This window comes from Lissotriton helveticus, chromosome 3_1 (assembly GCF_964261635.1).
Source record: "Lissotriton helveticus chromosome 3_1, aLisHel1.1, whole genome shotgun sequence".
NCBI lineage: Eukaryota > Metazoa > Chordata > Amphibia > Caudata > Salamandridae > Lissotriton > Lissotriton helveticus.
In genome coordinates, this window is record NC_136061.1 from 576,693,392 (window position 1) to 576,720,386 (window position 26,995).

A 26,995-nucleotide genomic window follows, 5' to 3' on the forward strand; every position below is an offset into this window, starting at 1 on the left:
CACTGACTGACCACTACCTTGAATCTATGAATACATTAGTCAATGAAGTCGCCCCACTGCAACTGAAGAGAGTCTCCACCAAAACTTCTAACCCCTGGTATGACGACAGACTCAATGACGACAGGCGTTCGATGCGAATGGCAGAGCGCACCTGGAGAGCGGACCCTTCAGCATTGCACCTCAAAAGGCTTAAAAACAAGAGAAATGCCTACTTCAGGAAAATAAAGCGTACAAAGTTGGACTTCTTCAGCCGCCAGTTGGACCAAGCAAAAAACAGGCCAAGAAAACTGTTCGAACTAATCAAGACCCAAACAAAGGCACAACCCTTACAATCAAATAGCACAACAAGTGACACCCCACACTGTGAAGACTTCTCTGCTTTCTTTAAGCTAAAGACTGACAACATAAGAAATGACCTCATCTTGGATGTAGGCCGATTCCCCAACCACACCAGAATGGCTAACACTCAACCTAAAAACATGGCATCTTGGCTGTACTTCGATACCTACTCGGAAGAAACAATACACAAACTGCTCTGCACCCTGAAGCCCTCTAATCACCTCACAGACCCTCTACCTGCTAATGCTGTAAAAGACTTCATCCCCTTGCTCCTCCCTCTCTGGACCAAAATAATCAACTGCTCCCTGCAACAAGGCCTCATTCCAGACGCCCTCAAGGTGGGGCAAGTCACGCCTATACTCAAGAAACCTACAGCCGATCCGTCTGACCTAAACAATTACCGGCCCATCACCAATATCCCCACCCTGGCCAAACTGCTGGAGAAATGTGTCCAACTCCAACTAACAAGACACATTGACCAATTTGACCTCCTCAACTCTCATCAATCAGGCTTCCGAGCGAAACATAGCACGGAAACAGCTATGACACACATAATTGATGACGCCCTCCAAATTCTTGATCGCAATGAGTCCTGCCTCCTCATCCTTCTTGACCTCTCGTCAGCATTTGACACGGTCAAACATGAGAACTTGCTGGAGCTGCTAAGCACTAGAATGGGTCTATCGGGAACGGTTCTCAAATGGTTTTCGTCCTTCCTGCATAACCGGACTCAGAAGTTCAAGATCGACAATGTGCTATCTGCACCTGTGCCTGCAGATCTAGGTGTTCCACAAGGATCCTCCCTCTCCCCCACATTGTTCAACCTCGTCATGGAACCGCTCGCCACCTTGCTCCAAGCTTCTAATGTCCAATTCCATATGTACGCCGACGACACACAACTGTACCTAAAGCTTCAATCCCCGGAAGATATCAAACATCTGAATTCCACGCTTATTAACACTCAATCTTGGCTAGCTGATAATCACCTCAAACTAAATGCTCTGAAAACTGAGTTCCTTCTCATCTCAACCCCGGCGAAAATTTCCACCACCCAAACATGGCTCAACAACCTAACAGCACTCAATGTCCAACCAACCATCGTGGACTCAGCGAAATCCCTGGGCATCACACTGGACGCCAAGCTCAACATGCAGCAGCACGTCAGCAAAGCCACAAAAACAGCTAATTTCCAAATCAACACACTGAGGAAAATCAAACCCTTCCTCCCTGCTGAAGACTTCCAAACTGCTGTACAAGCGTTAGTCATCCCTCGAATAGACTACGGAATTGTGGCCCTCAGCGGACTCCCGCTATCCACAACAGCACCCTTAAGAGCCTCCCTGAACGCTGCCGCAAGACTCATCACTGGCTCAAGAAAACATTCGCATATTTCCCCAGACTTAAAGTCCCTAAAATGGTTGCCTTTTGAAGCCAGAATACAACTAAAAATTGCAGTTATGACACACGCGGCCGTGCACCACAATGCACCCAACTACCTCGCTCAAAAGTTGTCTATATCAGGAGGTTCGCGATCCAATAGAAGCTCAAAAAATCTACTCCTGAAACCCCGTAGATTCCGGAAAGAGAAAACCTACAAGCGCTCCTTCTCAGGAATGGCACCCAGGATCTGGAATGCGCTCCCTCCTGAAACAAGGCGTATCTCCTCCACTGCACTCTTCAAGAAAGAGGTGAAAACCATCCTTCTGGCCAAGATCTCCTGAACCTTATAGGTGTTGGATCAGAGACTCTGCATTGCCTTGTGTCAATGCTCACCTTGTCCTTTGGCACTATACCCTACTTGATGACTATACTAAAACACTGGTATAAGCCTTCCACACACCCAAGTTGTACCTGAACACCTCTGTATTGGGATCAATGACTTGTGCCGTCTCATATTACTTGTTTACCTGACTGTATATTGATATGTTTTATGTATGTTATTATGATCCCTTCGTGTTGGTGACTACTACATTGTTCCCACTACCTCTGTTCATTCCTACTGCCCCTACCTTGTCATTGTGAAGCGCTCTGATATCTGTAAAGATCTTGTTCGCGCTATATAAAACTTTGAATAAATAAATAAATCTTGGATAGATTCTTGGCAAAAGAATACTAAACTTATGCTACACCACACTTACTTCTTCCGTCGTACTAGACTTAGGTTAGGTACATCGGGGTAGGCGTATTTTAGAAGCACCAGTTGAGTACTTTTAGCTTTATTTATTAATGTATGTATTTTATGGCTTAGAAACCATACCATGCTTTTACAGTATTATTTTATAATACTCTTCTTGCTGTACGCATTATACTTTACAGCCAGTATTACAATTGTAGCAGTTCATTTCTTCTGCATGAGAAAGAAGACTGTTTAATAAATACTTTTATTGAAAACGCCCGTCTCTCTGTTTCTCTGCACCTCTGATGAAACGAAGCATGCACGATTGACTGAGTAAAATATCTATATATTGTTTCCATGACTCTGAAGATACGTTTTATCTTGGGGAAACAAAGTTGTCATGTTTATGCGGTTGTCAGAAACGAATTCCTTCGTGTTCATTCGCGAAAGTTTCTAGTGACCTCTGAGCTAGCTGGCACTCACAATTAAGTTTAATATATTCGATAGAGACCTAGTAGACGTAAGTCCTTCGTCACATCTATAGGATATATTATTCCAATGCGCAGAGTCTATTGGGAATATAGGAACTACACTACAGCCCATAGGATAGTCCTCATAGTAAGACCCCTCCTTCCCTTTCTATGACACAATTATTGGCTTAGAAAAAGAACAGGAAATCTGGAGGGAGGGAGGGATTTTATATGCATGACATATTTGTATGTTAGTAAAAATAAAAGGCGGCTTTGGTAGCGTTCAATGGGAGGTGGGATGACCTCACTAATTGATTACTGTAGGGAGGAGGACTATCCTATGGTTCATGAAAAATCCTGGTAAGTAATTTGTTTCAGTAAATGTAGTGGTTAGTGTTGTAGAGCCTGAGGGGTAGTATCTCTTGAGTGGTTGAACTTCACAGTGAAAACAGGACTGTGGGCTCCTACTGCACTTTTTCTGTTGGATATACAATTTGACCCACACCCTTCATTCCAAAAACATTTCTACTCTTCTAATATAATTGTCAAAAGTCACCCTGGAAATTCAAAAGAAGATAGAACTATGATGCCCCTCCTGGCTAATAATTAGCTAAATTAAGTAGTGGTAGTGTTTCACCATTTGAAAGGGTGGTCTTAACAACCAGGGCCCGTAATCCCTTCTTTGTCTACATAGTATTATATTGTTTTTTTCAGATGTATAACAAGCAGTGCAAGAGAAAGTATGGCGCCACTGGCTTTGCGAAGGTATAATCTGTTTTTTTGGAGTGGAGTGTGGTGCTGCAGTATTATCATTATTAAGGTAAAGAAAAAAATCAGCAAATTCCATTTTGTTATCATGTGGAAGTAAACCTGTGTTTAATAGTGCTCCAATGGCTGTAGGAGAGTGTGGAGGGCAGTGAGAAGGCACACGTTAAGTATGAGTTTTGTGTATGAAAGTTTATTTTCACACAAGGTTTTAATGTGTTTATTTATAGTTCTTTATGGTTTGACAACCATTAGGGAGATCACATTCAGGAAAGAATTCAATAGTGAACAATACCAGGCATAATAATTGCTGTTTACCTATGTCGGGAGTATCCCAGTATACAGTGTTTACACCTTGTATATTGCCACATAATCTGCGTATCTACATAAAAACAATGAAACAAAAATTGCCATTGTTCATATCACATTGCAAGAAATACCCAGAACATAAACCATGTGGAGGAAATAACAGAGTGACCTCAACTGTATAATGCCAGGGATTATGTGTGGTGTGGAGGAGAAAATTGATAGATGGGCAAACAATAAGGAGGACTAACTTTCACACCAGTTAAACGTTTTTACAGAGGTATGAGGCATGTAAAACCAATTGGTTTGCCTCGGATCAGAATCTGTGATGTCAGCTGTCATGATTCACTATTACAACTTGGGTATAGAAATATTGGAAGCCTCTGAAATGAGCGAAAGTCCCTATCTACCTTCAGTGAGTGAAAGTCACTACTCCTTCATAGAGAATGAAAGTCACTACCTTCTGTCAAGTGTCCTGTGTGCTGATTGAAACTTGTGTAGGGTCTCTCTTCAGTTTCAGTAGTTGAACCCTATCCTCTCTCAAAAGAATCACTATCTCTCAATCTTCCTCACTACCATGAAGAAAGGCCTTTTGTATAATGAAGTGTACCATGTAGTCTATTCAACTAAAGGCAGTGACATTTTTCATATGTGATTTTGTTTTCGATATTATTTTTATTGCTTCTAGAATGCTTCAATAAGTTCTGCTTGCACATAGAAATCTAACAGAGGTAAGCACAAGCTTGAAAGTCAGTATTGTAGAAGGCATTATATCGTTGATGAGAATGGATTAGCCAATAATTCTAGCTAGTGGCCTCCTCTGACTTTTGGCCCTGAGCTGAACTCACTGTTCAAACAAAGTTTATTTGGACTATATAGTCCTTAAACATAGCAATCTTTATACAATGCAATTCATAGAAATCACAAATCACACCATAAAACCACATCATAAGATTCATGTTAAAATTATTCATTAACTTCCAACCCTAAAACATCCTAAACGTGTCATACGTTTAAAACAAAATACATTATTGAGCCCATTTCAAATTACTTTTATCTTATTTTAAAACTCTCCCATAGGGCACTGCTTTAAATGCATAATCTTGCACTTCCAATGTAAGAACAATAAGTCTTTTTCAACCATGAATCCTACTCGTATCCCGTAGGCAAGCAAGCTTGAGCTGCTAGTCGCTTTTCAAAAATTATTTTACTTTTTGCATAAACCTTCCCAAAGCACAGGCTATATCTAAATCCTTCATTTCCAGTAAAAGTTCTGCTCCCTGTGCCCTGTTTTTTATACTATACTTGATAAAAATTGGACGTAAAATGTATTTCCGTATATCTAAAACCATTTGGCAATCTAATAAAATGTGTTGTAAATCACATGTTGTTCCCAGAGAACAGTTACATTTCCCTTTACTATTGATCATTACTCTTTTTACTTCACGGTTGGTGTAACAGGGGTTAACGCCAATTCTCAGTTTTAACACTTCTCTTCTCAGACTTCAGCATGGTAATCTATCAATGTACGGGAAGTTGGCTTCTTTTTGCCATGAAGAAGCCATACAGCATACTGATTTTTTCTCCCTGAGGTACTCCTGGTCATTGACGCGTGAGGTTTCTTTGCCCAGAGACCTAAGTTCCCTCCTTTCAGCCTCAATTTGTAGGGTCAGGGGGACTAATCTTAAGCCTCAACACTTTACAAGCTTTTATCAGAGTTTTTCTTACCCCTTTTGCCCATGTTAGATCACTCCTCACTATCTCGTTCCTGCACCACCGTGAGACTTTATTGTCCTCACCTAGTCCCTGGCGCTGCCAGAATCTTAATAAGGCCGTGCAGACCATTATGTTCCAAGAGGTGATATCCGTTTCTAACCTCACTGCTTGCACCATTGAGGATTTGGGCAATGATAATTAATTTTTTATGACCTTCCCCTCTTCTCCGTCCCATCCTGTTTTCCCATAAGGTAAGGTAGTTCAGCTCCATATAGGAACTGCGGTGGCACCATTTCTATATATGCTTTTAACACTGGTCTGTCCGATTTTTCTCCATATACTCCATTAAATTTCTTTAAACCACCAACAGAGGCTGATGTCCTTGCCTTCAATGCCTCGAGGTGGGTAGACCAGTTCATATTTTTCTGAAACCACAGAGCTGAACTTGAGTTAACATAGGGTGGATCAGGCCGTCTGCTAGAGTTACTGGCTGCTTCTAAGATCAGTGATGCTTTCTGCACATCTTAATGCCAGCGTTGAGGCTACTTCACCCTCCTTTTCACACTTTCCCCCTCCAAGAATCATGCCAACCAATCAAGAGGGTGGGAAGAATTGGTAAGCATGGAAAAGGTGGTCATAGGAGGGACGTGGTGCAACCAGGAAAGGGGATGTGACAATGGGAGAGAGTGAAGGGACACTTTAGAATCTGGGTTTACAAAGTTATTTCAAGACTATGGGCCAGATGTAGGTCGGCAAATACCGGTCGGTAACGGCCGATTTCGGCCGTTACCGACCGGTATTTACAAATGGAGATGTAGGGGCCTGAAAATTTACAGAATTGGTATATTTACCGAATCGGTAAACTTACCGATTCGGTAAAATACAGATTCTGTAAACTTACAGAATCGGTAAATCAATATGTAGGTGGCACTAAAAACAGTGCCACAGGCCATTACCGATTCGGTTTTTACCATGTAATACAATTAAATGGTAAATAACGAATTCCAGTGTACATCTGTGCATGTACACCTGTGCCATGTGGCACACAGACATGCCCTAAGGGCACGTATGTGTGTCACATGGCACACAAGCCACAAACAGGGGTGCAACAGGGTGTCAAAGTGACACCCTGTCCCCCTTGACAATTCGGTATTTTTACTGATTCGGTAATTACCGAATCGGTATTTGCCATTGATTCCTATGGGCTTCAAGGCCCATAGGAATCAATGGCAAATACGGATTTGGTAATTACCGAATCGGTAAATACCGAATCATACCGATTCGGTATTTTTTACCGAATTTCTACCTACATATGAATACCGAATCAGTAAAATTCTGTATTTATGAATCGGTAAATCACATTTACCTACATCTGGGCCTATGACCTTTTGCAATGTCTCTAAAAATTCCTTCTCTGAAATGACAGTGAGCTCATGAAATTAATTTAAGTCTGTCTTCAGAAAGGTGATCCTGCATGTATGTTGACCAAAGGTAGGTTTTCGATCTGCTCATCTGGAAGCTGTACCATGCTTGTTTGAGGCAGAACACATGAACAGTCGAAAATTGTGCTTAGTGGTTTAACTCACCTGATTGCAGGATGTGTGATTGGCAAATTGCAAATTTCATTATAAATGCATCTTCCATTTCCTTTGAGATTGGATGCGTGAGTGCCAATCAGTTGGCAGTATTACCACCTATGTAATAATCTTCCAGGAATATGCACGATCCTAAATTGAAATAAAATAGTTGTTGTACTTGTTAGAATCCCACATTCAGCAGTTCTCATATGACATGGGTACATTCATGCAGGATGTCACCCACCAGGCCTAGAGAACTGGGATAAAGGTCGTTTCTTTGAAATAACTCTGCAACAAATAGTATTCTACTGTGCAAAGAACTTCAGAACACATAGCATGAGCGGCTGATAGGCAGCGTCTAGCACAGACGTCATTCCAACACGCAGAAATTATTATTACTATTTTTAGTAGCATTTTATAATAACAAAAAACATGCTTTCACCTGTTCTATAGCCCCGGAACATAAAATGTCAAATCTAGTAAAATATTAATGTTTTTCGATCACACAAGAGCAATATGCATTATAAATGTAACATTTGTTATTCATTTCTCCAAAAAGGTAAATTACTTGAGAAGAATGACTATGTTGTCTACTAGTTGTTCGTAAAGGTTTATATTAAGTATAGCAATTAGCCTGACCTGACTAGAGAAAGGGACACACTGTAATGTGGCGCAAGAAACACCATGCTGATAACATGGTTGCCTGTTTGCCATTGTATCACTGGAACCAAGTAGTGCACACAATAGTGTCTTCATTGTGCAGTCCCTTTGCCTTGGTAACCTGCTGTACACAACATCATAATTATGCTGTTTGTACAGACCCAGCCTTAGTTTCATAAGCATTTAGCTGCCAACCTACTCTAGTTAGAGGAGCCAGGACACAACAATGTAATGCCTGTACATGGGGAGTGCTGGTGTTCTGCCTCTACATAGACACCATCCTGGGGAACATCCACAGAAGGCAAACCTTAAAGCAAAATCTACATCTGTCTTGCAATGCACTCTGAGAAACTGATCCTCGATTCCTTCTAAAATTGGCACCAGCCTTGTGTTTAATGCCTGAGGGCACTCACTAAATTAATTGAAAACGTATACAAGATGTGAGTTGAGTTGTTTCTTATAAAGGGAAATGAATTCCCTAAGGCATCTTGGCACTGACCTTACTAACAACATTGGAAAAGGTATGAAGATAATCACTGAAAGGGATGAATATTAAGAGCTTTCCTAAACATAACATAGACTGGTCCTCCGTTTTGGGCATGCCGAGGCAGAGTGCATTGCACATAGAGGAAGTAACACAAGAGAAGGATGCTTACCGCTACCCACCACCATCAACCTTCTGAGCTTTTTTAAATCGAGGGACTGATTGCAGGAGAGATGGGCTAAAATGAAGGGATCGCTTAGACTTGGAAGCAATCAGATAAGTAGCATGGAGCCTGTTATATAACAGAATCTGTGGGCAGAGCGCCTTGCACTGGATCCTTCTATAAACTGGCAACCACTGCACCTTACTGCGTGCCTTGGAGAACCTATGAAGTCTGTTGAAATCTATGACCAGTCATGATGACATATTCGGAATTCTTGAGTACTGTAAATAGTTGACTCAGGAAGGGTAGTGTAGCAGGCACTGGTGAAATTCAATCTAGAAATGATGATAACATGAACAAGCCACATTTTTGAATGGCACAGAATAAAAAGAAGTTTTTTTTTTCAAGATCCTGTATTGGAAGTAGCCCAACAATACCCGCCACAATGGAAGGTGGTAGGTGGAAATGCTACCATTGTAATCGTATCTGATTGCTTTAGATACAGCCACAGGGACTGTTTCAGTGCCTATACTTGTCATTAAACTAATCGAGTAGCAACTAACTCTCTTCAAGATGTTTTGGAAGTCGGTTAGCCAGAACTACTCACCATTTTTAGGGACTGTTGGTAAAAGAAAGATGAACCTATAATTAGCTTCTGCCGTAGGGTCCCAATTTGACCTTCTCGGTATTATTCGTCATACCTCATGCACATTACTGTCTTGGGGACCCCTCTGGTTGCATCCTACAACTGAGGAGGCTTGTAGCCCACACTGGCATTCTGCATTATGCTTGTGTGAGGGGCCCAGTAATGAAGCATGCCACCTCTGGCTGGGTGAGGACTTCAGTTCATTCTTAGTGGTGAAACAATACACACATCTCTGTACCAATTTGCTTGGGCAATATATGTGTCTATATATAATTTCAATACATTTCTTCCCGTACAAGTCTGTCTGTGAAGTAGATGCCAGAGGACAAGAAGTAGACAAGGGCTGGTTAGTCAGTGTATTCATCTACATAGTACAGGCAACTCGGTCTATTCCCTTTTACACTAGCATGACACATCTATGATGAACCATTGCAGAATAGAGAAGGATCCAAGCAGTTCTCCCAGTGTCTGTCAATGGTGATTTAACCACTTTAATCCATTCCAAAGTGTCCGCATGCTGCATTGTTGCTCGATCAGGAAGGTGCACTTCTGATGCAGGAGTGAAATGTAAAAAACATTTACACTCGCCTCCATTTCTTGTAGAAACATCATCTAGTGATGTAAATAGAAGCCACTACTTGCTATATTCAAACACGTGGTCTCTAGTTTGTATGTATGTATACAGTATTTCTGTAGCAGAGACCTAGCTAAAAGGAAACTGAGCACTGAACATGGTCAAAAACAAGCATAATATCAACGACTAATAGGAGAGGAAGCTGAGTTGTGGATGGTTAATGCATTGCGATGTAGTGTTCCTTAAAGAGGTGAATCTTTAACTCTTTCTTGCATTGGAGCAGTGTTGGGTGGTCCTCATGAATACGCCGATATTGTTCAAGATCCTGGGTGCATAGGTGGGAAAGACCTGCATTCTTGCTTTTATTTCCTTTTTTTTGCTTCTTAGTCTGCAGTAAGATGGTGTTCTGGCTTGAAAATTGGTTGGAAATGCAATGGTATTACCACCTGTGCTGATGGATGATGAAAAAACATGAATGCCTCTTGCTTGGCTTCTTGCTTGATTTCTTCCGTTAAAGACAGTTTTGCTGGTGCCACTTTCTATGCAGAAATGCAGTAGTGTCACTTTCTATGCAGCTGGATTATGGGTAATCATTATCTAATCACTCCAGCTCTAAATCAATACCTGCCACCTTCAACAAAGAGCTTAAGTACTGAAGATATGGGGCAGAAACTCACATGTTCGCCATATGCTAGTCGATTCCTAATGTTTGGCATGCTATGCTATATTTACAAATTGTTTGTGTCCCACTCAAATTTACTAATTAGGGTGTCACAATACTTTTGTGAATATATTGGACTATTGAGTTCAGCTGTATTCTCCTGAGTAGTTTACTGCTATTGAAAGAAAGCTTGTATTGGTTGCTCCCATATATGATCATTGGCTCCATGAACTAGTGACCTGCTTTATTTCATAGATTCTCAACCCCAGAAAGGGGAGGGAAGGAATAGAAATGCATTTAATAAATGTTGTCCTTTAATCCATTTTCTATAGGATGAAGTTTTCTATATTGAATAACTTTCACATATATTTAATCTCCGTAACGATGTATCAGAGTTTATATGCGTTAATTTGCTATAAGGTTAATGGCTTATCTATATAGCTAATCTTTTACTTTCGTATTGGTAATTGCCAGCATAACATAAATGAAAAGTAAGAGAATAATTGTGTTATACTCGATCTGACTCAATCTTCATACCACCTCCCATGTGGTAAGTCTAGACAGCTGCCTACAAGAGTCCAGGAGATTTTGGCGGCCCAGCACTGTATCTGAAAAAAAACATGCAGCATCTGGTTGGCAGGGAACACCTGAAACCTACAATAGTCTCTGCAACTTCTGGATCTGGAAAAAAGTGTTATATGGCAATAAGAGCTCAATTTTAATATGAATGCTTTCAAGATATGGGATAAGAATATATAATTTGATTAACCGAGATTGGCAAGACTAATATTTCTATCATTTAGGCCTATCAAAAGCACTGCCTCTTGTGGATCATACAAATGAATTATAACTTCTACCTGTGTAATCTTCCCACCAGTATGTCTGTGTAGGAGGTTTGAATTGTCAACCTTCTCAGTCACTAATCATTGTGCAATATTCTCTTGTTTCCAGATTTTGCAAAGCATCTCGCATTCTCTAGGGATGTCTCCAAAACAAACTGACCGGTATGTAGCGGCTATGGTGCTCAGTGGGGCCGGTGATGCTCTCGGCTATAAAAATGGCAGTTGGGAGTTCTGCACAAGTGGCATGGAGATCCATACAGAACTTGCTAAGCTGGGTGGACTGGAGAGAATCGATGTAGAAGGATGGAAAGTCAGCGATGATACAGTCATGCACTTGGCAACTGCTGAGGCGCTGGCTAAAGCAGGGAAGGACATCAACATGCCCAAGCTCTATTCTCTCATTGCAAAGAAGTACCAGGACTGTATGGAGGACATGGACGACAGAGCTCCTGGTAATATGACTTTTTAAATCAGTTACTTCTTTTATCTTCTCTTCTTCAGCTCTGAAGCCCAGTCATATGCGACAAATATATTCTGTACCCTGTATTTGCTGCTGCTGGAGACACTGCAGCTCCCCTTGTAGTAGTGAGGAGTGTGGTTTGGAGAACAGGAACAAATACATGTACAGCAGTGACATAAAGTGGTGGGTCATTCTGTCGAATGAACTCAAGTGCTGTAAATCAGGTCTCAAGTTAGCCTCTCTACCACACAGTTCTCAATATGGTTTTCTATCCAGGGGCGGCCGGCATGACTCCTGGGTGGCGGGGCAGGGGTGGGCGTGGAGGGGCTATTGCGGGCACGTGGTAGCGCAATGACAAAAGCTTAAAAAAAAATTACAGACTTACTTTGCCTCTGGTTCCCTCTGCCCCGTCTCTGCTCCTTACTCGTTCTCTGTCCTTGTGGCGTGGGACAGGAAGCCTAAGCCAGGTAGGCACCCAGGCTATGCAGCGTTGTGATTGGTTATGAGCGTCCTAGTTGAACAATCAACCAGGGAATGGGAGCCTGGGCTTATTTTCCATGCAGGCTGTAATGCAGCCAGAGAGGGCCCACCAAACAGTCATTGCACACTTAGGAGTGGGCAAACTACTCCTGCTTGCTTCGTGAGTAGAGCAGCCATGCCCACCAGCCCACCAGCAAAGGAAGGAAACATAAAATGGTAATAACTAAGAGTTATTATCATTTAATATTTCTTATCCTTTACACTGCTCTAAGCAGTAGGGTGATGCTCCTCTGCCATAGCGGAGAAGCCGCCACTGTTTCTTTCTCTGTTTCAGGGAACCGACACCTGTCCCACAGTGTCAGCTAGTGGCCATTACGTTATTTCTATTTTGTGGAATCAAATTTCCTCTGGTTTGCCTCTGTTCTGCCACCCAACAGTAGAGAGTCACTGAGAACAAGATCTTGTCTAGAGGTTAAGTGATCAACTCTAGAGCAATTTTGTTTTGCAAGTCGATGGATTAATAAACATTTGGGAAATCTGTTTTGCTGGGAATGTAGCCCTGTTAGTTATATATATATATATATATTCCACCAAACCCTCCTTTCTCTTCAAGAAGGCTCACCGACACTGGCTGGGTTACTTTAGAAAACTGCTTTAATGGTGAACAGCGTGCTGGCAAGAGGCTACCTAAGCCCAACGTTTCTGCTCTTACAAGCCCTGATCACGGGCGGTGCCTCTCTTTAACTTTGAATTGCCCACGTGATGTCTTTCTCTTTTATCAGCGCGGGCCGTATTCTCCCACAGAGTGCGCGCGGGTAAAATAAACAATTTCAAAAGTGTACGACACCGTTTCAATGTTCTGATACTTAAATACGCACACAATTCTTGAGTATTGATAGTCCCTTCGCGCATATAAAGGTAACTTTCTTGCCAGGTTCATAATTTCTATGTTGCACTCACTGCTTTTCCAAAGCACTTCCAGCCTGCAATACGGACATCTGTCCTTCTGCTCCCAGCTCGCCTCACTCCGCAACTTCGTTGCAGGGGGCAAGCAGGTTGGGCTCCAAACATTAAATACCACCAAAATGCCGAGCAAACCAAGCCCGAACCTATGTGGGCGGCCAGTGAGTCTGGTGCACGGCTTCCAGTAATAATTCCACCAAACCCTCCTTTCTCTTCAAGAAGGCTCACGGACACTGCTGGGTTACTTTGGAAAACTGCTTTAATGGTGAACAGCGTGCTGGCAAGAGGCTACCTAAGCCCAAGGTTTCTGCTCTTACAAGCCTTGATCACGGGCGGTGCCTCTCTGTAACTTTGAATTGCCCACGTGATGTCTTTCTCTTTTATCAGTGCATGCCGTATTCTCTCACAGAGTGCGCGCGGGTATAATAAACAATTTCAAAAGTGTACGACAGCGTTTCAATGTTCTGATGCTTAAATACGCACACAATTCTTGAGTATTGATAGTCCCTTCGCGCATATAAAGGTAACTTTCTTGCCAGGTTCATAATTTCTATGTTGCACTTACTGCTTTTCCAAAGCACTTCCAGCCTGCAATACGGACATCTGTCCTTTCTGCTCCCAGCTCGCCTCACTCCGCAACTCCGTCGCAGAAGGTGAATACGAACCGCAACTGAGAAAAATAGAAATTAGAAAATAACATTCAGAAATGTAGGGTTTATCAAATTTTTAAAGTAACAAAGTACGTATGAAAGCTATATTTTTGTAGACTGCAATTTCTTAAAATATGCTGACTGAAAAAATATCTGATCAAGTAAGATATAAAGGTTAGTAAGCTGTATTTCAGATGGCGCTGACAAATCTCCAATTCCTCTTCTGTAACAATAGAACAGCTTATTACAATATAATGAATGACACCATTGTTACAGTAAAAAGAAAAGGAAAATAAAGCTACGAATAGAACAGAAGATCAATAACGAAAAACTTTCGAGTCGTGATTATTTTCAGAGCTCTTTTCTCCGGGACGGCGAAAAGTTTAATCTTTATGGCGACGGGTCATAAACTCCTTTGAGATCATTATGACTGTGAAAATTATAATATACATATTCACAGTATATGATCAAAAGGGGGGAACATACTAAAAACCAGAAGCTGTTGATGTTGCTTATATATCTTTACTCTTTGTGCCGACAAGGCATGAACTCCTTTGAGATCAACATGACTGTTCATATTATAATATACATATTGACAGTATATGATCCCCAGGGGAAAACAGACTAACAACTGGAAGGTGGTGACGTTAATTAAAAAATTTGAGGGTTTGCGCCGACGGGTCACCAACACCTCTGAGGTAAAGTACAGTGTCAATATTATAATATACAAAGTCACAGTATATGAGATCAAAGGAGCCAGAAAAGCCTTCTGAAAACAAGCTGCTGACGTTACAGAAAAAAAGGCAAAAACATGCAATAACACTATTTTCTAGATATAAATGTTTAAATATTGACAAATTGCTACGTATTATAAATATCTACTATGCTATAATCAAACAACTTACAACTCCGGAATATGTTTTGTTGCCGCTAAACAAGAATCCAACGCTAGAAAAGGGAACCTGCATCACAGAATGGACACTGATAAGTAACTCGCAAAAACGAAACTAATCGAACAACGGGTGTGGTTCATATACTTTTAGGTTATTGAGTAGTCTATGAAAAGAGGATGCGGCTCCGCCCATTTAGATGTCACGTTTTACAGTTAACACGAGCTCACGTTTTAACTGTTTAACTTGTGAATGTGTTGAGAAAAGTTACAAACCGTGAAGCTGTAAAGGTTTCCATTTCCATTGTAACATGCATAAGGTCCTTAATATGTACATAGGTTGAAGAGTTTAAAAAGTGTTACCCGGCAAACTGTGTCATTAGCATTCTCATGATTAAAAACATCTAAATAGAAGACATAAAAAAAGATATTGTTCAGAATAGGAGAAAAAAAAATATGTGCTAATATTTGTCATCACTGTGCTGTTAAATTAAAAAAATGCCAACATTTATAAAGCGTAGAGCTCGCCCCGGAAAGGTGTGCCGGCGCTGGGGGCGTTGGAAAGATTAAGCAAGGTGTTACCCACAGTGAGATAGTGGTTGGTTAACATGCTGCTGGAGCCGGGAATCAAACCTGTGAACGCTGTTGTTCGAAGTCGGGTATTATAGGTGCTGCGTTACACTTATGTTAATTGCTGCTAATTAAGTTGTAAACATTGTTAAATTGTAAGTAGGGCTCCTTGTTTTCCGTTTTTACTGATTTTTACCGATAAATACAGACCGAAAAGTATTTATTTTCCTCTCTGTATTTATTTTAAAATGTCGATAAAAACAGAAATTGGGTTATTTTTGGAGCAATTCTAAATGCTGTCAATCATGACTACCAGGCCAATAGGCCTGTTGTTCTAAAAGTAAAAGGGTTAAAACAATAAAATAATTTTAGTAAAGAGCAATAATGCTCATGTAAGAAAATATGCACATTTTTATATCAAGGTTGTGCATATTTTATCATCTGAGAGTGTTTATATGACTGAAAACGGTCAGTCCTTCAGGTATGAGTGCATATTTATCAGACAAATAAATGTGAAATATACTCATTTCAGATTCGTTTTTTCACAAAACCCAGAATATATATATGGGTAAATACAGATACAATTATTTAAAAAAATATGGATAAATACAGACGGAAATGCCCAAAAAATAAATACCATAAAACCGTGAGCCATAATTATAAGTTATAAAAGACTACTGTTAGGTTAGTTTTCACTATAAAAAGTATACACGTCTTTATAAAATTTACTTCAAAAACATTATAGGTTATAGGGACATTGTAGTTAGAAATTATCATTTAAAAAACCTTTGAAATTCACTGAAAAAAACATAGGTGTTACAGAAGTTATAGTTAGAAATTTGCATTTAAAAAAACTTTGAAATCCACTCAAAAACCATAGGTTTCAGGGGCGTTATAGTTAGCTGGACATTTCACTCGTACAAAACCATAGATATTCCACCGTTCTAGTTATTTCTGCTACAATGTACTGCTCATGACGTCACATATTACATCATTCATGGCAACGGTGGAATTTCATTGGTTTTGTACGATTGAAATGTCCAGCTAACTATAACGCCCATGAAACCTGTGTAAGTAGTGTTAGTATGCGTTTATACTATACACGGAGTGGGAAGCAAACTACTCCCCCTACTGGTCTGAAGACTCAAATGCAGTGTTTTAGCAAGCAGAAATAAAGAAATAATTGTGAAGAATATAATGCAGAATGTTGCAATGCCACAGTAGACAAATGGTGAAATGAGGTGTGTCTAAGAAAGTGGCTGTGTGTAATAAAGCGATGGAGTTTAAAAGTTATATAGAAAGTGTCTTTATTTAAGTGCCATAAATGGACCCACTGGTGCAAGAGCTAGGGCATCCAGCTGATGCAAACTTGAACCGCTTCTGCTGTAGTCAAACCTAAGCTCTTACATCAGTGAATTCCACATTACATGTTAGAGTTCCATGTGACAAACAATACCTATTACACTTCAATGACTCTAAATTTTATAATGGAAATAAAGGTAGGATATGATTACCACATGTATCCTTTAAGAAAACAAAAAAAAACAAATTTGTAAAATGTCATTATCAAACTTCTTAGGTAACCTGGTACTCCGTTTTTTTCTAACACAAATCGAACAGTCAGCAATCTCTTGTACAGTAGATTCAATCTGGTGCGTGTGAGCATTGGTAATAGTTCTACCCACATCGGAACTTTGAGGAGGAACACAAACATTGCGCTTCTGAGAAGCACATTTGGTACCTTTCTGGTCAAACCATACATTATTGTCTTCAGCTATTTTCAAAAAAACATTCTTGTGCAGAGAGCTAAGGCATCCAGCAGAGGCAAACTCCAACCATTTTCTGCTGTATTCAAACGGAAGCTCCTGCATCAGTGAATTCCACATTACATGTGACAGTTCTATGAGACATATACAATAGCTATTAGACATGAATGAATAAATTGTATAATGAAAATGAAGGTAGGATACGAGTGCCACACTGTGCCAACCAGTTCCTAAACAATGTTGTGTTTTTTTATCTTGATCGCCAGCTCGTGAGCAGAGGCTGAGGATGAGTAAATTTGTGTGAAAGGGCTTCGTGGATAAGAGGCAGGCAAAGAGACGTGTGTACATAAAATAGACGTGGTTTCTAAATGGGTGTCGGGTTTAGGCTAATTTAGCAAGTAAATTGCGTATTTGCATAGGCTATACATCACCGATCCCTGGTTAGAGTGGAGACGTGAAGGGCAATAATGAAGACAGAGATCAAATGTCTGAGTATACCTAGAAAGTTATTATATCAATGTAGTACAATTGAAGTGTATTAAAACAAATTTAAAGGAAAAAGTAAAAAAAGATGGAAAAAATCCATCTAAGAATAACGTGAGTTTCTTACAAGTCTTGGAGATTCCAGTCCAGAAGTTCTTCAGCGGCTTGAGATGCGTAATGTTCCAAAAGGCTATTGTTGCCATCGTGTGAGACAAGCGAAGCAATCCAATTCATATCCTCGAAGGGACAGTAATATTCCTCGAATGTTGAAGCGGCAATTTGAATCAGCAGGCAATCTGCGATGTTGTGAAAGGTCGCATGTTGGAGGAGAACTTTCGCGGCTGCGTAGAAATCCCATTCCGCCACAATACCTTTTTGCATTGCATTCGCCATTTCTCCACTGCCCGAACAATGAAGTTCATGGTTTTCAAATTACTGCATTATCTGCTGGATATCGGGAGCGATTGTTGGGATGTTGGCAAGGCATAGATCCATTCGCCAGTCGAATGGGCAAGTTTTGCAATAAAAAGATGGTTGTACGCAGATTGCATATGTGAAAATAAATGTTATGTTGTAGCTGGCTCCAATAATAGATAGAGGCAGGCAGCCAAAAAGTTTTCAAATTTTTTTACAGTATTTATGTAGCTTCGCTTAGAGGCGTATTCTGTCAGACATTGTTGTTACCACAGAGACCGCAGCCATTTTTTACAAGCAAAATTAGTAGTAGGATGGCCGCAAAGAGAGCGAGAATCATGGGCACTGTTCCTGTTATTCCAGAGATGATCGAATGAATGAAGTTTGAAAGCATGTGAGAAGCCCGGAGGAGACAGTGTTAAAAAAGTGTGCCAATCCTTGAGTGTGAGATGTGTTGAAAATTGTTACACAATTCACAAAGTGTAATGGGAGGTTCATATTTAAAAGGGAGTGTATTTTACTTGAAGTTCGTGGTATCTGCAGTCGATAGATTTCTTTTGTAGAAGTGAGGGACACTTCTGATGTGAACAAAAGCGCTTTCAGTTTGGTTTGTTTAATGAAATCTGTTTTCAAAGTAGGGATCGAAGGCCAAGTTGGAGTTGGTTTGTGTGGGTGGGAATAGACATTGCCACAGGAAGTTACTCGGTTTGAAACAGTAAGGACATATGTATGCCAGCTCACACTCCGTAGGAGTGCATGTTATTGAGAAGCAATTAACTGATGTCAGAAAGCGGTGTGAATGTTGGTCTGATTGTGGGCGTTGGTGTCCTTTTAAGAAAAAACGCAAGATTGGGGGCTGTAAGCTTAGAAGCGCTGTGTAGTTGGACATTCTTAGATAGTAATGAATGACTGCCATTGTGGTCGCACTTTTTACCTGTGAGAAAAACTTCTGTATGCTTTTTAAGACAACGATATATAAATGGGAGAAACCACTGCTCGTGAATAAATGCGCTACTTTATATAATCACATACAACATGTACACCTAGCAGGTACAACAACACTACGTACTGTGGGAACCGTGGCTGACCATGTATACAAACCAAACATGGCATGGTACCTCTGCCACACAATGCAGAATGTGGGGAGAGATGGGAGCAAAGTATGTGCGAAGGTGGCAAGTAATTCTCGATTATAAAAATATACAATGCAAAGTGTTGAGGGGATGTGCTGGAAAGACTTGAGTTTGCAGAGCACAGACATGTACATGTCAACATACATTGATGGTCTATTGAGTGAAGTAGACAGTGGATGCAACCATGATAGTACAGTCAGTAGGGAAGATTACAGAAAGGTAACTCATACGTGCCTCTTCTCCCCCCCCCAAAATGTTTACCGTAGTGGGCTGGCTCGGCGTACTCGGGTAGCGTAGGGGTATGAAGAAGAGGCATGTTTCTCTGGGTGTGGTTTTGTTCCAGAATGGCGAACGTGTCTGCCAGGTCTGTGCATGTTACACCGCCACAAGGATGACGCCGTGAGCAAAGGTGGCTGCGTGAATGATGTTCTCAACGTGCTGGTATCCAGAAACCTGCAAAAACAACAATTGATGGACAGAATGCAGATCAATGTCATACATTCACCCCAGTACAGAGATCTGGGCCTAAATCCATCGTTTTCTTGCACTCCACACCACCCCAGTTTAGACATGGCCAAATGCAAATCAGCCTTGACCCTGTGCCTCATGGGAACAGTCCAGCCCGAACTGCCAAGCCATGTCTTTCCTGGACCGGAATCAAGCATCCTAGGACAGGTTTCTGGCTAACAGCCGTCTTCAGCCAGGATAGCTTGAATCCAGTGGTGTGGAGAGCATGAGACTCCCGTCTAAACATACCCATCCCACTCGGGTGACAAATGCAAAAACAACAATTGATGGACAGAATGCAGATCAATGTCATACATTCACCCCAGTACAGAGATCTAGGCCTAAATCCATTGTTTTTTTGCAATCCACACCACCCCAGTTCAGACATGGCCATATGCAAATCAGCCTTGACCCTGTGCCCCACAGGAGCAGTCCAGCCGAACTGCCAAGCCATGTCTTTCCTGGACCGGAATCAAGCATCCTAGGACCGGTTTCTGGCTATCAGCCGTCTTCAGCCAGGATAGCTTGACTCCAGTGGTGTGGAGAGCATGGGACTCACGTCTGAGCATACCCATCCCACTCGGGGTGACAAATGCAAAAACAACAGTTGATGGACAGAATGCAGATCAATGTCATACATTCACCCCAGTACAGAGATCTGGGCCTAAATCCATTGTTTTTTTGCACTCTACACCACCCCAGTTCAGCAATGGCCATATGCAAATCAGCCTTGACCCTGTGCCTCATGGGAACAGTCCAGTTCGAACTGCCAGAAACCGGTCCTAGGAAGCTTGTTTCCAGTCCAGGGAAGGCATGGCTTGGCAGTTAGGGCTGGACTGTTCCCATGAGGCACAGGGTCAGACTGATTTGCATATGGCCATGTCTGAACTGGGGTGGCAGAGTGGGCTAAAGAACGGTGATGGATTAAACCCAGATCTGTTGACTGGGTGTGAGTGTTTGATTGATTGGTTCAGATGCTCCGTCCATCACCACCCCCTTTTGTACTGCTTTGTTTGCCATAAGTTGGCAGGGTATGCTCAGACGCGAGTCCCTTGCTCACTTTGCCACTGGATTCAAGCAAGCCTGGCTGAAGACGGCTGTAATGCCAGAAACCGGTCCTAGGAAGCTTGTTTCCGGTCCAGGGAAGGCATGGCTTGGCAGTTCGGGCTGGACTGTTCCCATGAGGAACAGGGTCAGACTGATTTGCATATGGCCATGTCTGAACTGGGGTGGCACAGTGGGCTAAAGAACGGTGATGGATTAAACCCAGATCTGTTGACTGGGTGTGAGTGTTTGATTGGTTCAGATGCTCCGTCCATCACCACCCCCTTTTGTACCGCGGTATCCAGAAACCGTCATGGCCACTGCGACGCACATATGCTCCACAGTTCACTTTTCGACACCGCCGTATGTGAAAGAGGGCCCACCACGTGCCGGCGGAAGCTCCTGCGCCGAAGTCTGCGAGCTCGGAAGACTCCTGAGATTAACGCTGGCTACAGCGACACAGGCACACAGCGCCCAGCCTGAGGCCCAGCAGCGTGGAGTGCTCTGTATACTACTAACAGAGTAGTTCAACAGGTACAAACAGTGGAACAGTGTTTTCATACCATAGTGGGCGATGTTAGAACTGTATCTGAGAGTGGAGATGAAGGTACTCCCTTCGACCAGGTGCAACCAACTCTAGGTACCAACAGTGGAACGGTGTCTTGATTGCACAATGGAAGATGTCCGATATTACCTGTTGCTTGGTTTTCACTGAACTCCCTCCTTTGAGGTGCATCAGACTCTGTTCTTGCGTAGCTAACTGTTGCACATGATTATTGTGCTTGGTTAACACCAGTCAGTCGGTGCAGTACACCGTGGTACAGCAGGTCCAAACAGTGAAACAGGATCTTGATTATATGATTGGGGATGTTAGAAGTTAAAGTCTGTGTTGATTTCTGTGTACCTCCTCCGATTAGGTGCAACCAACTCTAGGTCCCAACAGTGGAACGGTGTCTTGATCCCACAATGAACGATGTCCGATATTATCTGCATCTTGGTTTTGATAGAACTCCCTCCGTTGAGGTGCATCACACTCTGTGATTCCGTAGCTAACTGTTGTACAGGATTATTGGGCTTTGATGACTGTAGTCGCTGGACTACACCGCGGTATAGCAGGTCCAAACAGTGAAAAGTGGTCTTGATTCTATGATTGAGGATGTCAGAAGTTAAAGTCTGTGATGATTTCTGTGTACCCCTTCCGATCAGGTGCCACCAACTGTAGGTCCCAACAATGGAACGGTGTCTTCATCCCACAATGGACGATTTTAGAACTGCATCTGAGAGTGGAGATGAAGGTACTCCCTTCGACCAGGTGCAAGCAACTCTAGGTTAAGCATGGGCGTAAAATTTGTTCCGCTTGCGGATTTTCGGTAAATTCGCAATCCGCGAACTCTCGCGAACTTGCCGAAAATTCGTAAAATCCATGTGAAGCGGATTTTTTGCTTGGTCGCACTTGCCAACTAGAATACTATACAATTTCGCGGGAGTAAACACTTGCGAACACGTAGATGCGGCGGGCAGCGACAATCTCGCAATTGCGAGATTGCAAAATTTGCAATTTCGCACAAGAAATCCACCAGCAGGCAGCATAAACCTTGAAAATTATGATTTTTGTCAGAATAACTCCTCAGGTTGACATTTGCCTGCACTTTTTCTTTGCAAGGAGTCCATTTTGGGGGGTGGGGGTGGGAGGAAGGAAGTGCCCCACAGTCTCCAACTTCCTGTTCCTGTCCACCAGGCTCCTCCCAGTGCTTTCTTCATGTGCTGGTCACTTTGATTTGGATCTTGACCTGGAAGGATTACTTTTTGTGGATGCTGCTGGATATTTGGATTTTTGCAAAACTGAAAGCACTCAGCAGGTGCAAAAGTTCAATCTTATCATTAGTAACCATTCCCTGTAGTGCTTCCTGAGGGGCCCCTTCAGAGTTCATTTGCCTACTTGCAACTATTCTATGACCTTGCTCTGACCCTCACAGCAGGCTCAGAGAATAGCTACAAGTATACAACAAAGGTCCTTTAAAAAAATTACACTGCAACAGAAAGCAATTACAGACAAAACTGAAAGCACTCAGCAGGTGCAAAAGTTCAATCTTATCATTAGTAACCATTCCCTGTAGTGCTTCCTGAGGGGCCCCTTCAGAGTTCAGTTGCCTACTTGCAACTATAGGCCACAAAGGTCCTGTGAAAAAAAATTGCACTGCAACAGAAAGCAAATTACAGATAAGGAAGCAGGTGCCAGCCAGACTGGAAGTTTAAATTCAGTGACACATTAATCAACCCCAAATTAATTCATGTCAGTTGAAGCAGGGCAGGTGTGCTTGCTTTTCTTCACCCCCATAATCTACAGTGATAAACCAACCAGAGGGTGGCAGTGACGTACCAGAGGGTGGCATGGGTGTACCAGAGGGTGGCAGTGGTGAAACAGAGGGTGCTGTGAACCTGTGATGATGAACCAGATGTAGAAACAACATAGTCGCGGCCGTTGCGAGCGGACAAGTAAGTTCGCAATTGCGAACTGGTACAGAACCCTCGCGAACTGGCAGAAATCCTTGCGAACACAAAAAAAAATCCGTAAATTCGCGAGAGTTCGCGGATTTTGCGGATTGCAAATCAGTAAATACGCAAGTTCGCGGATTGCCAATTCGCAAAATCCGCCCATGCTTACTCTAGGTCCCAACAGTGGAACGGTGTTTTGATCCCACAATGGACGATATTAGAACTGCATCGGAGCGTGGGGATGAAGGTACTCCCTTCAACCAGGTGTAAGGAGCTCTAGGTCTCAATAGTGGAACGGTGTCTTGATCCCACAATGGACGATGTTAGAACTGCATCTGAGCGTGGGGATGAAGGTACTCCCTTCGACCAGGTGCAACCAACTCTAGGTCCCAACAGTAGAACAGTTTCTTGATCCCACAATGGAAGATGTCCGATATTACTTGCTGCTTGGTATTCATAGAACTGCCTCCGGTGAGGTGCAGCAGACACTGTGCCTGCGTAGCTAACTGCTGCACATGATTATTGTGCTTGGTTGACACCAGTTGGTGGAGTACACCGCGGTACAGCAGGTCCGAACAGTGAAACGGGGTCTTGATTCTATGACTGAGGATGTCATAAGTTAAAGTCTATATTGATTTCTGTGTACCCCCTCCGATCATTTGGAACCAACTCCGTGCTTTCGAATCCAACGGTACGTGGCTGTGAGGCGTTAATGACCACTGCCTCTGGCCTACACTGCAGTTAGCAGGGTTCACAATTTAGATCGAGTGGTGATTGTTTAATTACAGAATCCAGTAGTCAAATAACTTCAACGTCTATTGAAATATACACAATATTGTTTTAGTATACTTGCTTGAAGAACTTTTTTTAGATGAGTTATAGGTTTAGTAAAGTGACTAAGCATGGGCGTAAAATCCGTTCCGCTCGCGGATTTTGCGGATTATCGGTAAATTCGCAATCCGCGAACTCTCGCGAACTTGCCGAAAATTCGTAAAATCCGTGCGAAGCGGATTTTTTGCTTGGTCGCACTTGCCAACTAGAATACTATACAATTTCGTGGGAGTAAATACTTGCGAACACGTAGATGCGGCGGGCAGCGACAATCTCGCAATTGCGAGATTGCAAAATTTGCAATTTCGCACAAGAAATTCACCAGCAGGCAGCATAAACCTTGAAAATTATGATTTTTATCAGAATAACTCCTCAGGTTGACATTTGCCTGCACTTTTTCTTTGCAAGGAGTCCATTTTGGGGGGTGGGGGTGGGAGGAAGGAAGTGCCCCACAGTCTCCAACTTCCTGTTCCTGTCCACCAGGCTCCTCCCAGTGCTTTCTTCATGTGCTGGTCACTTTGATTTGGATCTTGACCTGGAAGGATTACTTTTGTGGATGCTGCTGGATATTTGGATTTTTGCAAAACTGAAAGCACTCAGCAGGTGCAAAAGTTCAATCTTATCATTAGTAACCATTCCCTGTAGTGCTTCCTGAGGGGCCCCTTCAGAGTTCATTTGCCTACTTGCAACTATTCTATGACCCTGCTCTGACCCTCACAGCAGGCTCAGAGAATAGCTACAAGTATACAACAAAGGTCCTTTAAAAAAATTACACTGCAACAGAAAGCAATTACAGACAAAACTGAAAGCACTCAGCAGGTGCAAAAGTTCAATCTTATCATTAGTAACCATTCCCTGTAGTGCTTCCTGAAGGGCCCCTTAAGAGTTCAGCAAATTACAGATAAGGAAGCAGGTGCCAGCCAGACTGGAAGTTTAAATTCAGTGACACATTAATCAACCCCAAATTAATTCATGTCAGTTGAAGCAGGGCAGGTGTGCTTGCTTTTTTTCACCCCCATAATCTACAGTGATAAACCAACCAGAGGGTGGCAGTGATGTACCAGAGGGTGGCATGGGTGTACCAGAGGGTGGCAGTGGTGAAACAGAGGGTGCTGTGAACCTGTGATGATGAACCAGATGTAGAAACAACATAGTCGCGGCCGTTGCGAGCCGACAAGTAAGTTCGCAATTGCGAACTGGTACAGAACCCTCACGAACTGGCAGAAAACCTTGCGAACACAAAAAAAAAAAATCCGCAAATTTGCGAGAGTTCGCGGATTTTGCGGATTGCGAATCCGTAAATACGCAAGTTCGCGGATTGCCAATTCGTAAAATCCGCCCATGCTCAAAAGTGACCAAATTCATCTTGCAAGTCAAAAGTAACCATGAATAGTGTAGACTGTGGACAGAAGAAATCACATTTCGAATTGTTTTGATTTATTTATTGGAGAGTTTTCTGTAAGTTATATTGTATTTTGTGAAGAGGCAGTGAGAAAAAGTATTCATGGTTGTGTGTGTGAGTGCTGCCTTCAATTAACACTGCAGCCAGCAGTGTACACAATTCAGATCGAGTCGCTATTGTAGATGACGCAGTTCTGTAGAAAAAGACAATGCTCTAATGCGCTCAGTCTGCACCATTCATACGCATCATTGCAGGCTCTGCACACAGTCTTTGTGGCTTTTGCTGATTGAAAACTGTGGAGCTCAAGTCAATGCAGCGTGGCTGTGGGCACTTGCTGAACGCTCTCTCTGGCCAACACTGCAGACAGCAGTGTTCACATTTGAGATTGAGTCTGTACTGTAGATGCCGCAGTCCTGTAGGAAGAGACATTGCTCCAGTGCACTCTGTCCGCACCACGCATACGCATCATTGCAGGCTTTTTGCTTCGCTTATTACAAACTGGGCAGCTCAAGTCAATGCCACGTGGCTGTGGGCCCTTGCTGAACGCTCTCTCTGGCCTACACTGCAGACAGCAGTGTTCACATTTGAGATTGAGTCGGTATTCTAGATGACGCAGTCCTGTAGGAAAAGACATTGCTCCAATGCGCTCTATCTGCACCACTCATATGCATCCTTGCAGGCTCCGCACATGCTTTTTTGTTGATTAGCATATTGCAAAATGTGGAGCTCAAGTCAATGCCATGTGGCTGTGGGCCTTTGCTGACCACTCTGTCTGGTCTACACTGCAGACAGCAGTGTTCACAATTCAGATCGAGTCGCTATTGCAGATGATGCAGTGTTGATGGCAACAGATATTGGCCCGCCCGCAGCATGCATCATCGTTGGCTGTGCACATGCTGAATGCTTTTGATGTGGCTAGGTGAGTACACTAGAACTGATGGAGAGTTTATGATACAATCTTTTTGTAAATTATTTCAGATCTATTGATTGTGTCTCAGTATGCCACAAGTTGTGGTTCTTTCACAATAGAATTTTTTGTGTATTATTTCACATCTACTGTCCCTACCTTACTGCAGCACAAATTATCGATACTTTTAATGTTGAATCACTGTGTGTGATCCAATGATTACTGTTGTAGTTGATGCTAGCAGCAACCATTCTCTTAGGGCTGCTTTACACTCACCCCAGACGCATCCAGCACAGACATCACTGGATATGTGACCCTGGTAATAAAATGGTGTTGAGCGCACGTGCCCGTACCCACTTCCACCATCTATCTGTGTCATTGTGTTGATTATCTATGCATGATACTGCCCCAGGGCCGTACCACATTACATTGTGCTGTGGGCAGCATATGCAACCATGTTACCTCTGGTAGTGGAGAAAACTTTGGTTATGTAACTTTTAGGTGTATGGCTATCGTAGGTGGAAGACTACTTTACAAAGTATGAATATTGATGAAGATGATGGTTGCATGTTGTGTGTAGTGTATGATATTTGTACATAGCAAAAAGTTTAGAAAAAGCTCTCTAAGCAGAAGAGGTGTGTCTCATCAAATGCAGTACAGAGATTGACTAAAATGGGTGGC

The 26,995-nt window shown here is 42.4% G+C and overlaps 2 protein-coding genes across 6 annotated transcripts in view; both read left to right on the forward strand.

The window, feature by feature from the left end:
- LOC144822715 (ADP-ribosylhydrolase ARH1-like) overlaps positions 1–26,995 on the forward strand; it is a 538,572-nt gene that overhangs the window by 425,883 nt on the left and 85,694 nt on the right. For 3 of the 5 annotated variants that reach the window (XM_078680534.1, XM_078680536.1, XM_078680533.1), the window contains one exon: positions 11,429–11,771. In XM_078680534.1, the coding sequence (XP_078536660.1) occupies positions 11,429–11,771 (343 nt within the window). Of the gene's footprint in view, positions 1–3,639; positions 3,746–11,428; positions 11,772–26,995 lie in introns of all 5 variants that reach the window. The other 2 variants (XR_013608680.1, XM_078680532.1) reach the window with 2 other exon arrangements.
- Positions 1–26,995, forward strand: part of LOC144822716 (ADP-ribosylhydrolase ARH1-like) — a 506,468-nt gene that overhangs the window by 69,397 nt on the left and 410,076 nt on the right. The window lies entirely within an intron of this gene.